The sequence below is a fragment of the Lissotriton vulgaris genome, chromosome 5 (genome assembly GCF_964263255.1).
Source record: "Lissotriton vulgaris chromosome 5, aLisVul1.2, whole genome shotgun sequence".
Taxonomy (NCBI): Eukaryota; Metazoa; Chordata; class Amphibia; order Caudata; family Salamandridae; genus Lissotriton; species Lissotriton vulgaris.
Genome location: NC_141693.1, coordinates 453,571,495 through 453,588,119, shown reverse-complemented (window position 1 = coordinate 453,588,119; position 16,625 = coordinate 453,571,495). Strand labels below are relative to the sequence as shown.

The 16,625-nt window shown below is 46.6% G+C and overlaps 1 protein-coding gene across 1 annotated transcript in view; it reads right to left on the bottom strand.

The window, feature by feature from the left end:
- LOC147711065 (protein-arginine deiminase type-3-like) overlaps positions 1 to 16,625 on the bottom strand; it is a 361,895-nt gene that overhangs the window by 290,878 nt on the left and 54,392 nt on the right. The window contains exons 2-3 of the mRNA XM_086921888.1: positions 3,791 to 3,965; positions 126 to 201 (exon numbers count right to left, since the gene is read on the bottom strand). Coding sequence (XP_086778014.1) covers positions 126 to 201; positions 3,791 to 3,965 — 251 coding nt within the window. The remainder of the gene's footprint in view (positions 1 to 125; positions 202 to 3,790; positions 3,966 to 16,625) is intronic.

The following is a 16,625-nucleotide window of genomic DNA, read 5'->3' as shown; positions in this document are numbered from 1 at the left end:
TGCAGTAAAGGCTCTGAGATTGAAGATGCTGGCTATGAACTGGGTGTGTTCCAGGAAATGAAATGGTCTTCCAAAGAACAGTGTCACTGCAATTATCGTGAGTGCTCTGAGAGAGGTTTACTTACCAACACCAGTGAAAAGGATTCTCGCCTTCTCTAGAGGAGTGTCCGTCTTCACACTGTCATAATATGATACGGTTATCTGTGAAGAAAGTCACATCAGAAGTTTAAACATTTGCAGCAGAATCCGGATTCTTGTAGAAATACAGTTATCTCCAATGGGTCATACCAACTGAAATATATTCCAGGACGAGCTGACGGAAAACTGTATAGCAAATCCTGTAATATTTACAACCAGTCCTCAGAGATGCACTTTACCAGGAGTCAGCCAGGCAACCCAAAAAATCCTAAGCCACGCTAAAGAAAGTAGCTATGAGCATTTTTCTGATCCTTGAATGTGTATGTGATAAGGTCTTAGGGTAAGAGGAATCCAAATTATCAACGCACTATTGGAGGCAATTGCACTGACCATCTCTCTCTCTCTCTCTCTCGCACAGATTTACAAGCCCCTTGCAACACTTTTGTGCCGCAGTTGCATCACTTTTGTGATGCAGCGGCGGTGTAAACAATGCGGCCAATTTACAGCGTGACGCATCGAGGGAGATGCATCATGTTTTAAAGCCCTGCGTCACATTATACCTGGTCAGGTAAAATATATGCAGGGTGGGCGTTCCCATGCAGGAAAGCCTCATAAAAGTAACACATTGGAATTTACAAGATCTCCCTATGCAATCTACAAGATTTCACTGCACCACTTCTAGGATGCCACTGCGTCCAAACCCCTACGCCTGCGTAAAGCAGGCGTAAGGAGTGACGCAGTACAATGAGTAAAGGCCTCCCCATGCATTGCTGGAGTTGCGTCTGGCTTGTGACACGACTGCGGCAATGCGTGACTTTTGGACCAACAGATGCTTCAGAATTTCTGATGCATCTGTCAATCCTTGCGCCATGGTGTGCAGTATTCTAAATACGACGCATCCATGGTGGTGCACGGGTATCACAGGCCGACGCAGGGAAACTAACACATCTCTACAGATGCGTCAGTTTATTGAAAATCTGGCCCTCAATATTTAAGGTCATTTTGGATGAATTTCTGGTTTGTAGCCATCACTTCTGCCAGACGTTTGTTTGCTCCCGGAATACATTACTATACATAGATTTTATTGAGCCATTAAGGTACCTGTTATAGTCTTCTCAATATGTCAAATGGGATTATAGCATTGGGTGACTGTTTATGTTATAAACCATGCACTGCCACTCGATACTTTGTCTCTAGGCCTCATTTCAGTATTTCCTTGAGAGCATGCATTTAGACAGTATAGCATTTGGTTAGGGTGTATTTTCATCAGGAGGTTTTTGTCAAGTATGGTCTCTTTAATTAATATTTTAGTCTAGTTGTGAGAAGCAACACAGAATGTTCCTCCTACCTAGACGCTTGAAAAAAATCATGGCACATACCTTATTAAAATTTGGTGAACACGTTAGGACAATCCCCAGGTTACTAATTAAAGGACAACAGCCTGCAACCACCAGACACTTCATCTCTAAAGCCTAAAGCCACTTGGATGGGGCTATCATTTAAGCTCATTACACCTAATATTGTCAGAGGTAAGTTTTGAACTAGTTTTTATTCTATTAAGGAAATGTGAAAGACACATTCATCAGAAGCAGCATCAAGGTAGCAGTATATTGTAGCTGTTACAGGTGAACGCGTAGATTAGGTAAAATCTCTCACTAAGAGTTATATTTTTAGAAAAGTAGCATACAAGTGATGACTCTGAGAAGTTGTGAAAAGTAATATTAAAGCATTAAACACATAGGGCCAAACCTTACTCACAAGATTATTTTGCAGTGGCGAATAACCACAGTCCGGGGTGAAAATTGCAAAAAACACAGTTGATGGACAGAATGTAGAACAATGTCATACATTCACCCCAGTACAAGGATCTGGGCCTAAATCCATCGTTTTTTTGCACTCCACACCACCCTGGGTCAGACACTGGCTATATGCAAATCAGCTCTGACCCTGTGCCTCATGGGAACAGTCCAGTCTGAACTACCAAGCCATGTCTTTCCCAGACTGGAATCAAGCATCCAAGGACCGGTTTCTGGCTATCAGCCTTAATCAGCCTGGATAGCTTGACTCCAGTGGTGTGGAGAGCCTGGGACTCACGTCTGAGTATACCCAGCACACTCGGGGTGAAAATTGCAAAAAACACAGTTGATGGGCAGAATGTAGAACAATGTCATACATCTTTGGACTGGGGTGAGTGTGTGACATTGATCCACATTCGGTCCATCACTTGTTTTGTTTGAATACCCACAGTCCTCCTAGATTAGATCTAGTGTGGGGTGATTAACTGGACTGGTCAGGTAGGTTGGATCCTTGTTTTGAGGGCTTTGTGTAATGATACAATGAACAAGCATCTCCTGCACAGGGAGGCAAAGAAGAGCTTTCAGATGTACGGGATGTGGTTGAGGCCAATTTTGGGGATATGGTGTAGGACGTATGGCCCACCCACAGAGTAGATTCAAAAGTTTGCACCTTCATCATTCTGTTAGATCTGCCAGCTTTTAAAATACTGAATCACAACTTTGTGTACTCCAAAAAGTGCCACAGTGTTTTATTTTAGCCCCACATTGTTTAAGGCGTATGTCTAAAACAGCATTGACTGAGTACACCATAGTGGTTGCAGCATTTTAGCCTGCTGCTAAAACTAGATTAGGCAGGATTAAGAAGGAGGTATACTTTGAGGAGAGATCAGAGCGTGGCACAAGAATGGCTTCAAGTACCTATAAGAGAATTGGAGTACAACCCCTAGGCAATAATCTGCAGGTGACATGCATCCAGGGGAGAAGGAAGGAAGTGGTTCAGTCTAAGTCTGTCCAATGCTCTTGGGCAAGGTGGTGTGAAAAGCTTTCATCATAGAAACACTGATGGGGCATCAGATTGTTGGGAGCCTGGTAGGGTAGCTTTCCGTATGGCTTAGAAAATCTCTAATATCTGCCCTGCTATATTGCGTGCTCAGATGACAAGTAAAAGCAAACTATTATGTATATTCCAATCATTTTCAGGCATGTCAACACCCAATGTGCACATATGTGCTGAAGGAAATACATGCAACATGAATATGGTACAACTGCAATGAAGGCAGATAATCTAGGCCAGTGGTTCTTAACCTGTGATCTGAAGACACCTGAAGATCTACAAAAGCTACTCAGGGGGTCCGTGACCGTTTAGAAAATTCCCCAAAAATTAACAGATTAATAAAATGCATATAAAAAAAGAGTCAAATGTGCAATTGAAAATATCAACACTATTCTGTGAATATGATGGAATTTGAAATTGGAACTTAAATATTAGGGTATTATCCTTAGACTGATTCATGGGAGCAGTGCAAGAGCATTAAACAGAATATAGTATGGACGACGATTGGCCTCAATTGAATTTAGAAAAGCTACAACCTTACCAATCATATTTCGGTTTATTTATAGGTGTTCGAAAATACTTATGCAGGCACTACCGTCTTGCAGTAATAACTCAGTAGGGGTCCCTTGATTCTTATAATGATTCAGTGGGGGGCCCCGGTCTCCCATTAATATACTAAGTGGGGGTCCACACTTGTCAAAAGGTTAAGAACCACTGATCTAGGCCGTTCTAGAGAGGTCACCAACACCAAAATATTACCACTGAGAACAAACAGTGTGGGGCATAACCTGAAGTCTCTCACCTTGTCGTCATTGCTGTCAGCACTTGGGGAATCCATAGACACAAGCACCTCCATTTCACTGTCCAGGGGCCACATATTCGTGGCAGCATCTGCAGTCACTGTCCCGCGTCTGTACAAGGCCTGAACTCCACCTGTCCTCTTGACTTTGAAGGTCACAGCTCCTGGGGGGGCACACCTGATGCAGAGAGAGAGAGAGATTGACAATACTGAGAACAGCAGGCTAAACTGAGATGAAAACACATAGGGATTAAACAAAACAAGCTGCAGTTTGCATGAGTAGCAAAGTGAGCCTTTGGATAAATGCAAACAGTTCTATATCACACCAGCTGTAAAATGTTTAGAAAGCTAATGTGCTTTAGCAGATCCTGTAGATTTGCCTCAATCTGTGATATATAAAATTTTGCCTCGTATTTCAGTCTATTGTCTGAAGTGGACTTAACCATTCACGAGAGTCCACAAATCTGCATGAGCATTGAGATGAGAGAAGCAAGGGGGATACCAGCACAGATAGATAAAGGGTGTGGATAGACAGCTGGAGGCATATGAGCAAAGGTAAAAGACATCGGTGAGGCAGTACAAAGATACACCTGTCGGAGAATCTTAAGGCAGAAGAAGTAGCATGAGAAGCTCATCTCACACCATCAATGCGGAGAAAGTTTTTTTTCTTGTATTAGTCATCTCAGTAAGACTGCTTCTTTGGAATGGTGTCATTAAAAGAGTGGTTTCAGCATTCAACATTTATTTTTCCCGGGCACAGCAAGGTTCTAGCCTGTTTAAGCACCATGGCCAGTTGTTGGCCAAGGGCAAGCTGTGCCACTGATTTCCCTTGCCTAGCATTGTCTGATCATCAACAAAATCATTTAGTGGCAGTGAAAGGAAAATCACAAGAAGAGAAAGGTGAAGTAGTGTGGCTCACTGGTTAGAGGCGGCAGACCCGAGAGCAGAGGACGGCCCGGGACCAGGGTTCGATTCCCGGCGCTGCAGGTTTCTGGACCAGGGTCAGCGGACTCGATAATTCTCTCGCCTCGGTGCCCACTCTGATCAGCGATCACACTCGGCAACTCTGGGCATCAGCTTGCCTCATCTTCACTAACGGCCCCACCAGACCGCCGGGGATGCCTGGTCTCACCCTGGAGATACCCATTAAGGGACCATCTCTCAGGGAAGCCAGGAAGGGTTTCGCAGCGGTCGAAGCGCCTTGGGACCCTCCGGGTAAGTAGTGCGCTATATAAATGCCTATACATACATACAAAAGAGGAATGGGGATGAGGGGCGAGCTACTAGGAATGCAAATAATGTATGGGAATTTTGATCCGTCAAGTATTTCTGTGACTGCTGTAAGCGGGCTATTGTAACCAAAACATTCTCTCTATTACTGTAGCCACAAAAGAAATTGCGACACTGAGTGCCTCCAGTGTCACAACATACTTTATATACATCACTCTGTAGTGCTAGGGTGAAACAGTGTTGGAAACAGCTCACAAAACTTTCCAAAGCAGATAGGTTCTATAGGTGTATACAAATCATGCTCTATAGGTGTATATAAATCATGCAGCACTGAAGTTGCTGCTAGAAATGGGGTAGCCAATTCTACTGGGGGTAGCATGGTTCAGAGCGGGAAGGCCAAACTCCTGAGAACACGTGTGAAGCATCCACAGAGTACAGACAGACGACACCCAAGGCACACCACAAAAGAGACACAACACCAGTTTTGGGTGAGAAAGAATAACTTTTGTACTGTCTCAAATCTGCAACAGAAATCACAGTAGTTGCAATGCTGCGCCAACTGGCGCCAGGGCAATATATACAATGGGGGATTATTTACAGGGCAGGGCCAATCGGGCCGCTGCCAGAACCATTACGCCAGGATATAGAATAAATGAAAAAGGTAAGTCCATCCGTGACAGGGCTGTAATAAGGAAACAAAGCATTATCATTTGGCGGAAAACATTAGGCAGGAACATATTATGCATCAAACACACAGTGGTCAGGCCTACAGCCTGAATTAGCACCTTCTGCCAGTCGTCACAGGTGTCCTGGAACATGAATATCATAGGCATACACAGGCGAGTATATTCGGCATAACCTTAGGCCCACCACCCTCCTTGTCGGCAAACATACATTAGGCCTAAAAGCATTACCCACAACCATAAACCTGTGGGCATCAATCACCTTAGTTTATGCATAACCTTAGCATAATCACCTTAGCAGGGGGCATCAGACACATGGTGCAGGGCATTAGGCATTATCTCAGGCATCAATCCCCTCATGTCCAAAATCAACAGCAGTGAGGCAACAATAAGTATACCCAAATACATCAGGCCTGAATCCTTTGATCATAAGGCATAAACACATAACCAGCGGTGCACACGTAGTCACACCTGGAATAATTGCCCACAACTTGCAGAATAACCGCTGTCGCCACTGCGTCTGGGAGCCCCCTACTCTGGGACTCTAACCCTCAAAGTAGTCCCCTTCGTGGTAAAACAATGATCTACTGGCCCGCCCTGGCGCTCCGTACTCTGGGGTGCAGAAATACAGAATGCCCCCAAACTGTTGCAGCTGCCCACTGTCCTGCTGGGCAGCTGTGCAGAGTACAGCGAGTTCTCATAGTGTTGGGGTCCCTCCCAGTGTAGCTTCGCTCGAGCCCCACTCACCCGCTGCACTTGACTCGGCCTGCACACGAGGCTCTCCTCCGGTGCACGGACCGGCGGGGCCGCCTCTGGGCATCTCTCCACTCCTGCAGGGCTCTCCCCCGCTCACGGGGAGCCCTGCCAACGACGGCACCTCCTTCGGCTTCTCCCGGGCCCCCTCCTGGGACCCGGGACTTTATTGCGGGGCCCGCGAGGCTCTGGTCCCTTTCCTGCAGCCTGCAGGCACAGTGTCTTCCTGGTTCCGGCTCCGCCCCCGATGACGCGGCCCCGGGAACCTCGGTTGCTGGGCAACGCAGGCCCCACACGTCTCCCTCGCTGGCTCGCGGCGGTGATCTTGGGCAATCCAGAAGCGCGGGGTGGGCACCCGCTCTGGTGGCACTCGGCGGCCCGCTTTTCAACCTCGGGCCGCGGCGGTGATTCCGGCGCTTCTGAGGTGCGGGATAGGCTCAAGCCTGATTAGCACAAAAGCCGCTGGGTAGGCTCCGGGCGGTTTAAAATCGGCAAAAAGGGCGACAATACGGCAGGGGGTGCCCCCGCTCTCCCTTGCGACACAGTGGTTTCTCCAGGCGGCAATCACGCAGGGTGGGCACCCGCGGCAGTCAGCAAAGCGCTGCCATTACACGGGGTGGGCTCCCACAGCGCTCTTAAGTACAAAGCAGTCCTTCCTGGCCACACAGCGCTACTGGGTCATTTAGTTCAGAGCTCACGCCAGGCGATAGGCAGCCCCACCAGCTTCAGGGGCAGAAGACAGTGCTCCCCTCCTCCTGGGCACTCATCACAATACGCCGCCCACACCAAGAACTAATCATCAGGCAGGATGCATTCACTCCAACGCAGCGCCCACCAAATATGGTGCTCACCTTACGCAGGGCACACAGTCATTGTCCCACGAGGCGCTAGGACGCAGGCAGGAGCGCAGGCCAGTCCAGTATAGCGCTCTTCTCTTCTAGGCCCCTGCCAGCAGCCAGGGCCCAGGGATAGCGCTCCTTCTCTCTTCAGGGGCCAGGGAGCAGAGCAGCAGGCACTACTGGGCAAGGTCAGCAGTCAGTGGGCACTCATCAAGACAGGGTGGTAGGCTTGACAAACCAGCCTCCACTGTAGTGTGGCACTCCTCCTGTACAGCAGACTGTACACCTGCCGTGGGGCTTCCACTAGCCCTGGGGACAGCGGAGGGGTTTAATTTGGGTGCAGGGTCCAGCACACAGGCCTAGGTGGCTGTTTCCCCTGGCAGCAGGTCCCCTCACGCTCATGTCCCTGCTCTGACTGAGCACATGGTGAGACAGCCCCCTCATTTATATGCCCCTCAGCCCACCTTCCAGGCAGTGCCAGAAGCTTCTAGAAGCCTATGGGAAACTGGTTCTAACTGGCTCAGCGGGAGAAGTAGAGCACCCTGGGTGCCAGGCTTTCCCTCCAAAAGCTGGGGTGGCTGTGTACCTAACATCTAGGCCGCTAACCTACTGCTGTCAGGTGGCACCACACACAGCCATGTCATCCATTTTAAATGCACCACTTCAGTAAGGTGCATGTTTACAATAGGGGTATTACAGGTGCGCACACCATTGCAGTACATTTACTAGGGCATCTCGCACCGCACATGGCCTATACAACTTTCTTCCATGGGGTAGACATCCTAAAATAGGGGGGTGAAAATCGAAATAAATTCGGGAAAATGGGCCAAGTCCAACAGTTGCCAAATTACTCTATCGATTGCAAAAATCCTTCAATAATTGTCCTTTTTATTTCACATATAGTTTAAGATTTACAGAGCTATGTTGTATTTTAATATCCTGCATGTAATGTAATGTAAGCGCGCCTGTAACCCCAAGGGTATTCTGGCGCTAAGATTACCGGACTGCGAGTATCAAAACTGAGAAAGACGAAGACCTAGTCTCTAGGGGAAAATCTGGTTTTCAATTCCTTCCAGAAGCAGGACAAGGTGTTTAATTGTCTAAGCTCCGGAGGTAGTGCATTCCAAAGTCTCGATGCTGTGAAACCGAAGGATCTGCCTCCCATTCGGACTTTTTTGACATGGGGAACAGGGACCAGATTTGCAGAGGAAGAGCGCAGGGATCGAACAGGAGAGTACCATGCACATTTCCTTTGTAGTACTTTAGGCCCGATTTTGTGTACAGACCTGTAGACAATGCAGAATGCCTTAAATTGGACTCTTTGCTCAACGGGCAGCCAATGTAGGTCCTTAAGGGCCAGGGAGGCCGAGTCTTCACGAACGTGGCCGGTTTAATGTTAGCTTAGCCGCCATGATCTGTACTCTTTGTAGTTTCTTTGTCAACGAGACTGGGGCACCTAGAAGAAGAGCATTACAATAATCTATTCTGCTTTGAACAATACTCTGTACCACTTGAGGTCTAGTAATAGTGGGTAAAAACAGGAGTATCTTCCGCAAGGCTCGAAGCAGAGATAGACAGGTGCTCACCGTTTTGTTTACTTGGGAGTCCAATTGTAAATTGCTATCCATCAGCACTCCTACATTGCACACTGTATTGGCAGGCACTAAGGAGTTGGTAGCCGAATCTGGCCAAACGTCTGCTGGGAGAGGACGCTGAATTCTACCTGCTGTACAGCACAGGACTTCAGTTTTTTCCTCATTAAATTATAGAGAATTCTCTTTCAGCCATTCTGCCTTTCGATGCAAACAATTGTGGAATTTTTCCCAAGACACTGCATTGTTGCGAAGACAAGCTGAGTGTCATCCCCGTAGTTAATTACATCAATGCCAAATGATTTTATTAAAACAATAGGAGAGGGAAGATTTAGATTAAACAAGATTGGGCTGATGGCCGAGCCCTGAGGGACCCCCTGTTTAACATCTCTGTGCTGAGAGAAAAATATTGACAGAGTCACCGCCTGCTGCCTATTGGAGAGATAGGAATGCAGCCAGTCCCGTGCCCTGCCTACAACACCCAATTCCTCCAATCTCCTAATCAGGATCTGATGGTTAACTATGTCGAACGCGGCCGATATGTCAAGCAGCACTAAAAAGGCTGTTTGACCACTGTCTGCCCGCATTCTCAGGTCATCCAAGACTGCCACCAAGGCAGTCTCAGTCCCGTGTGCAAGGCAAAACCTAAATTGGACTTTGTCCAGCAACTCCTTATCCTCAATGTATTTTGAGAAAGATTTAGTCACTACCCTCTCCAGAATCTTAATTAGATAGGGTAGCAAGGAGATTGGTCTGTAGTTAGAGGGATACTGGGGATCCAGTGTTGCCTTTTTTAGCAGAGGAGAGACAACTGCCTTTTTTCCAGCATACCGGAACTACAGCTGTGGTTAAGGATTGACAGCAGATGGGGGAAGAGTTCACCTCCAAACAATTTCCAAAACTTGTGTCGGAGTAAGTCTATAGGGGAACCTGAGGAAATGCCAGCAGCAATTGCGTTAAATTCCTCTTGTGAGGGCATCTGGAAATGGTCCAGAACTCTCATGTGTTCCTTATCAATTATTGGGTTGGTTGGGAGCGCACAGCTGTTTTTAGTTGAGGTTTCAAAAAAGTTCTTGTGGTTTATTAAAGGTTGGGTGCTACATGCAGGTGGCACGTCCGTCCTACGTGCGTTTTTAAGATGCAAGTGGTTACTGTGTACCCATGTAACTTGGGGACATCCCTGTCTTCTGTGCACACCGTGGGTGCTTGAATAAGCCTCCAATCATTAGGTTGTTGAAATGTTTTTAATCATCATTTCTCGTCATTATTTTCATGACAGTGGAGTTTCACGTAAGTTATACACTTTTGAAATGGCTCCAATGCATTTCGGGTTGTATACCCTTCATCTGGGAGCTTCTGAAAACAACAGTGAGACATAGCGGGGTGTAAAAATATTGTCTGATGTGATGATGGTCGTAACATGCGGGGAGGGTAAGTGATGTGGTGGGTTTGCCGAGTTAAACTAGGTGGTTCAGGCGGGTTTATCAGCGTGTCTGGGAAAATAACAGGACGGAAAAGTTCATGCATTAAAAATGCCAGATAGGCGTGCTCCTTTAAAGCAGGTGTGGCATGCGGGTGGCGTGTGGTCTATGGGGATGAATAATGGTCAGTGCTGAACCGGGATACTGAGAACTCACGTTTGACCGGTGAGATGCGGTTTCTGTGAAAGATAGATATGGGTACGTTTTAGTAATCTATCAATTAGCGTTGGTCAAATGTGTGCGTAAGGCACCTCTCAGCGCGGATCATGGCGCGGTACTTACAGGGTGTCGGTGTGCTCCGTTTCATGCGGGTAATCTGTTTCAGCGTCCCTACTCCTCGCGGACCAGGAAGTGAGTGAGGGTTGCTCGGTGGTGCATAAAAATAGAAAGTGGACTGTGGGTGGCGGCCATATTAAGTGAGTAAATCCTACGAGGAGGCGTGTGCAGTATGTGGGGCAAGTGCGAATTGAACACTTAACAGGCACAAAGTCAAATCAGTTATTAAAGCACAATAAAAAACATAAGTACATATGACAGATAGTGTGAAAAATAATAATAGAAAAATAATAAAAATGATAAGGTTTGGTGATTATATCATCACATGGATGGCCAATCGTACTGCAGGGCAGTCAGTAAACGGCATAAGACACCAGGGGGTGTTCTATAAGTAACATGAGTATTCTAAACGGTCGTTTAGTCCTGTTGGTTTCATCGATTGTAATTTATAAATCCATGCCATCTCTCGTTTGAGAAGTTCTTTGTGATTGTCTATGCCCTCTCGTTTCTCAATAACTTCAAGTATCAAAAACTTGAGTTGTGATATGTTGTGTCTGGACTCTGTGAAATGAACTGCTACATTGGATCTTATGTTGTTTGTTCTTATGTTCGACTTATGTTCGTTGATACGAATTTTTATTTTTCTCTCAGTTTTTCCAACGTATGTGCTGCCACACGGGCATTTGATTAGGTAAATGACATTCTGCGTGTCACACGTGGCGTTGACTTTCAGTTTGATTTTATTTCCTTTCATAGGATGGTTGATGGAAGGACCTCTGATAATGCAATTGCAATTGCCGCAGTTCATGCATGGTTGGGTACCTTTATATTGATGTTTGATGGTTGTATCGTTGTTAAGGATTTCTTTAATGTTTGCACTGCGAGTGTAAGCGAAGATGGGAGGATTTTTGAATGTGTCACCAAAGTCTTGTTCTGCTGCCAAAATTGGCCAGTGTTTTAGAATGGTCTTTCTGTAAGCTGTGCTGAGTGTGGAAAATCTTGATACAACGACCATCCTGTCTTCTTGCTTTTTGGTGGTTCGGGCTAATAGATTTTCTCTTGGAGTGTTCCGAGCTTTTTGCATAGCTTCTTTTATGATACCTTCTGGGTAACCTCTGTCCTGGAATCTTTTGCCCATCTCGTTCAGTCGCATCTCAATTACTGAGGGGTTAGAGATAATCCTTTTTACTCGTAACATCTGAGATGTCGGCAAGTGTCGCTTAAGGGATCCTTGGGGGAAACTAGTGTACAGCAGTGTGTTGTTTCTGTCTGTGGGCTTACGGAATAGGTCAGTGTCAAAGCCAGTCTCTGTCGTTGTGATTCTCACATCCAAAAAGGTAATAGTTCTTTGGTTGGTTTCCCACGTGAATTGTATTCTGTCATTTGTCGAGTTGTTAATGCTTGTGTTAAAGATTCCTCGGTGCTTTTCCAGATGATAAAAACGTCATCTATGTATCTAGCGTACATTTCAAGGTGATCTGTCCAGTTGGGGTTGTTATAGATGTTTTCCTCTTCAAAGAGCTTCATGTAAATGTTCGCATAGGTCGGTGCGGCACAATTGCCCATCGAAGTTCCGGACCTTTGCAGGTACCAGGTGTCCTCTTGTCGGAAGTAGCTGTGATATAGCGTGAAAATTATTAGCTCCATTAGGAATATTTGCATCTCTTTCTCTATGTTGCTTTCTAGAATGGCCTTCTCCATTGCTTCTATCCCTCCGTCATGGGGGATGGATGTATATAGTGATCGTACATCTGCTGTACATAGAACAAATTGTTGGCCGGGGCCCACTTTTATTTGTGCCAATTTCTTTAAGAAGTCCGTGGTGTCCTGGATATAGCTGCTCATGTTCTTAACTATCGGTTGGAGATACCGGTCAATGAATTTCCCTACTGGTTCATGGAGGGAACCTTTTGTTGAGACGATGGGTCTACAGGGAGGATCCATCAGATTCTTATGGATCTTGGGGATCATAGTAATGGTCGGGCTTCTGGGAAATGTTTTTATCAGATATTTCTTAGTCCGGTCGTCAATGATTGTCCTCTCATGTGCTTTGTTGATGATTTGAACCAGTTCCTCTTTGAATTGGTTGGTAGGATTGTTGGGTAGTTTCAGGTATAATAGTTCATCATTGATGTGTTCATCCATCTTCAATTTGTACATGCTGGAGTTCATCGCAACTAGTGCGCCTCCCTTGTCATCTTTCACGCACTTAATATTAGTGTTCTGTGAAATCCTGCGTAGTGTGTCAAAATCTTTCTGTGTCAAGTTCCTATTGGTGGGTTTGTTGTAGTTGAACTTAGATATGTCCTGTTTTATCAATGTCTCAAATAGGTCGATGCTTTTATGGCTCGTGGGAGCCTCAAATGTGCTAGGTGGTCTTAGTCCCATGAGTTGGTCGGTCCAATTACTAGTTGGTGAGGTGATGTGATCGAAGAAATGTCTCAACTTAAGTTTCCTTATGAGTTTGTATGTGCTTACTTGAAGTTCCAGGTGGTTGGTCTTGGTGGTTGGTATAAACGATGTGCCTCTGGATAATAATTTGATCTCATGTGGGTTCATGATAGTGTCAGAGATGTTGATAAATTAGGTGTTTCTCTTTTTGGTCTTCTTTGAGCCTCTCGTGTTGGATTGTGGAGGTTCTTTTTCTATTGTTCTTCCTGAGGCCCCTCCTGGGTCGTCTTGGTTGTCTTGGCCTTCCACTAAAAAAGGAACCGCAGAGGGTAGTTCAGTTGTGTTATCGTCAGTTGTTTGTGCGGTCTCCTGGGTTCGTGGTTGTCCTTCTCTTCTAGGTGGTCGATTGGATGTATCACTTTCTGATGAGGATGTATCCGTCTGGGGGTTAAAGGGTTTGTTACGTCTCCTCTGGGCATACACGTCTGCCCACGTGTATACCTCCCCTAGTTTATAATCCTGTGTGTCTCTTTTGAATTTCCTGATTTTCCGATCGTTTATTTCTTTAGCGTGTTTCTCTATTTGTGTTTTGGTGTCTTCCAGGATCTGTGTCAACTCCTCAGTCGTGATCATTTTTGTTAATTCGGCCTCTACTTCTTTGATTTCCTTGTTGAGTTCAATAATGATGTTTGATAATTCTTGAACGATAAGCAAAATTAAGTCGAGGCTACACTTGTTCAAAATGGCGTTCCATTTTTCTTGGAAGGCTTTCGAATTCTTACAGAGTGATGGTTTCAACGCCAGCCGTAACCCTCTGGGAATCCGCATCGATCGATGGTATTTTAACAGCGTGGTGGCGTGGAGTTTTTGGTTGATTTCTCGTTTAGATAGGTACATTAGTTGCCAAATACACTGTTCTTTGGTACGATTGGAGGTGTTGGTCGCTATGTCTTCATTGATTAACGCATAGATGCGCGTGGTTTCTTCTTCATCAAAAGCAAGGGTGTCGGCCCTTGCTTCCGTGGATCTGGCTATTTCTTCGTAATGCATATTGCGTGCAGCTCTCCGCTGGGCGGATAATGGAATTGACTATTGGGTTGGTTGGGAGCGCACAGCTGTTTTTAGTTGAGGTTTCAAAAAAGTTCTTGTGGTTTATTAAAGGTTGGGTGCTACATGCCACAATTTAATGAGGTGTCATAACTTGTATGCATGTACACATCCTCATCCGCCGAGGATTTGAGTCCTGTTAAAATTTTATTAATTTTCTCCTCGAAAAAAATAGCCAAATTGTCACATAATTCTTGTGAGGCCGGGATAATAGATTTAGCACAATCTGCATCCCATTGAGACCCTGAGGAAGGGCCATGCCACTGCGATGTAGGGGTTGATAGGGGACAAGCTAGATTTCTGAAACAAAATCTTAAATGTGGGCTTCTGCTGCTGCTGAAGTAAACTACAGAAGATAGAGGACCTGCGACCAGGTGGGAAAAGATGCTGGTAAGGAACTCAATGCATTGAAAGCGATTGAGATGGGTGGGTGAGTTGAAGCATGGCCCAGGAAGATGATTAGAGAGAATGTGTGAGTCGAGAAGAAGTCATTTCAGAAGGGTAACCAGACGGTGTTGAACCAGAAGAAAAGAAATCTGGATTTGTCAACAGATTAAACACAAATTTGCTGCTAGAATTTTTATCTTTGTGTGCGATCTAATTTACAACTTTTGGTACACTATTCACACCTCCATATATGCCGAATGCCAGCTGGGGAACAGTGCCTATAACACAAACGTATTTCTGAACAGGACAGAACATTCATACGCTGGGATAGGGACAGTCATGCCCCATTCTTCCACTAGATATAGCCTCCTGCCAAAAGAGTCAGCACAGCATCAAGCTGTTTCACAGGAATGATCATGAGGAAGATGGGCTAGTGGTAAGGGAACTCTGTGGGCTGGAGCTTTGCTGCTGAGACCTGTGTATAACTTGCAGATCATTTATTTGCAGTGGCATGAAACTGTAGCTGCAACCACTATATTTAAAACGTTATCACTTTTTCAGGCACCAAGTGTACCTGTGATCCGAGAACACAAATCCGGTTTGAGTTGAACACGCAGGAGCTTTATTTACTTTCAAGTGATTTTGTTCATTTATTCTGTTTGCATTGTACTGGTTTATGGTTAGTGAAGTTTAACTGCATTGTGGGACTAAAGCATTAATTGTTTGAGGGGCTGATGGGTTTAATGTTGCTAGCCAAAACAGGTAGCACATTTTATTACCTCTAGGTCCCTCCTGTCCTCGTCCCATTCCTATGCAAAGTGGAGATGACCATCTCTGCGACAGAAAAAAAAAGAAAAAAAAAGGAGCATGCTGAGATACCCAACACAACCCCTCCCACAGGGAGTACATAAGTGGTACCAGCCCAGCATGCAGCCTGTTCTTTTTTTCTGTCTTCCGACAGAATGGGACGTGGTTTGCTGGTTCTTACCTGATGGATTCTTTGGTGGATGACTCTTCGGGATGCTGGGCTGTCCTCAACATCTTGTTCTGCGTTCTCCTAGCCTGCCGGGCTTGCCAGGAGCCGTGTTGATTGGCAACTGACCCTTTGCGGCTGGGGCGCTGTTCCTACCGCTCTCTTCTGGGTTCCTGGGTGTGTCTTCCTGTGGCCTAGCCGTTCTGGAAGACACGCTGCTGCAGCGGTTTGGTGAGTCCAGGGGCTGAGCTTGGTGGGGCTCCTTGTCTCCCTGGCTGGCTGTTGGGGTCCTTTCGTCCATGGTGCCCCTGCTATTCTCCGTGGTGGTGCATGGGCGGGCCTAGCTGTGGCCTCGGATGCCGGTTGCTGCAGTGTTCTTTCTCCCTGCGCTGGTTGCTGGAGGGCGCCTGGGCTGGCGGATGATGGTGGGCCTTTGTGGCTTTCCCCGCCACTGTGTTGAGTACCGCGTTGCGGTTCCTGCTTTTGCCTTTCACCATTCCACCCTGTGAGCACCTGATCTTGTCTGCTCTCGGGTGTTGAGCAGTGGTTAGGCCTGGATGGGTGCCACCTGGGTGTACCAGGCGCTGTGGGCTGTTACTTCTCTGTGGCCCCTTCTCGCTCGTGGTACTCGCTGTTCCTGCTTGCTGTGTTGGGTGTGTTGTGTGGCTTTCTGATGGGACTGTGTCACTGGCTTGGTTGGTGGCGCTGCGTGGGGGGGGGTCCTTCGGGGGGTTCCTCAGCAGGTTGTGTGTTTCTGTGCCTCCTGGCTTTCTGCTTGCTCAGCGCTTGTTGGTGGATGGCATATGGGCTGGATGTTGGGGGGGGTCGGTCTCTATGTTTGGGTGTTTGACTATCTCCCTGGTAAGTACCGCATGGCGGTTTCTTTTTTGTGCAGTGCTGCCTGTGCTGGCCTGCGGCCTTGGCTCCTTGTTTCCCCCTGCAGTCTTTCCTGTGTTTGTTGGGGTCAGGCCTGGTTGGTTCCTGTCTGGGGGTCTGCTGGGGCTGCGCTGCTGCTATGGGCTTCCTTGGTTTGTCCCGTTGCTTGCTGTGGCTTTGTTCCCATCTGGCTCAACTGGGCCGTGGTGACGCGCTGGGTTATGGTGTCTCCTTGGGGGCTTGGCTTCTT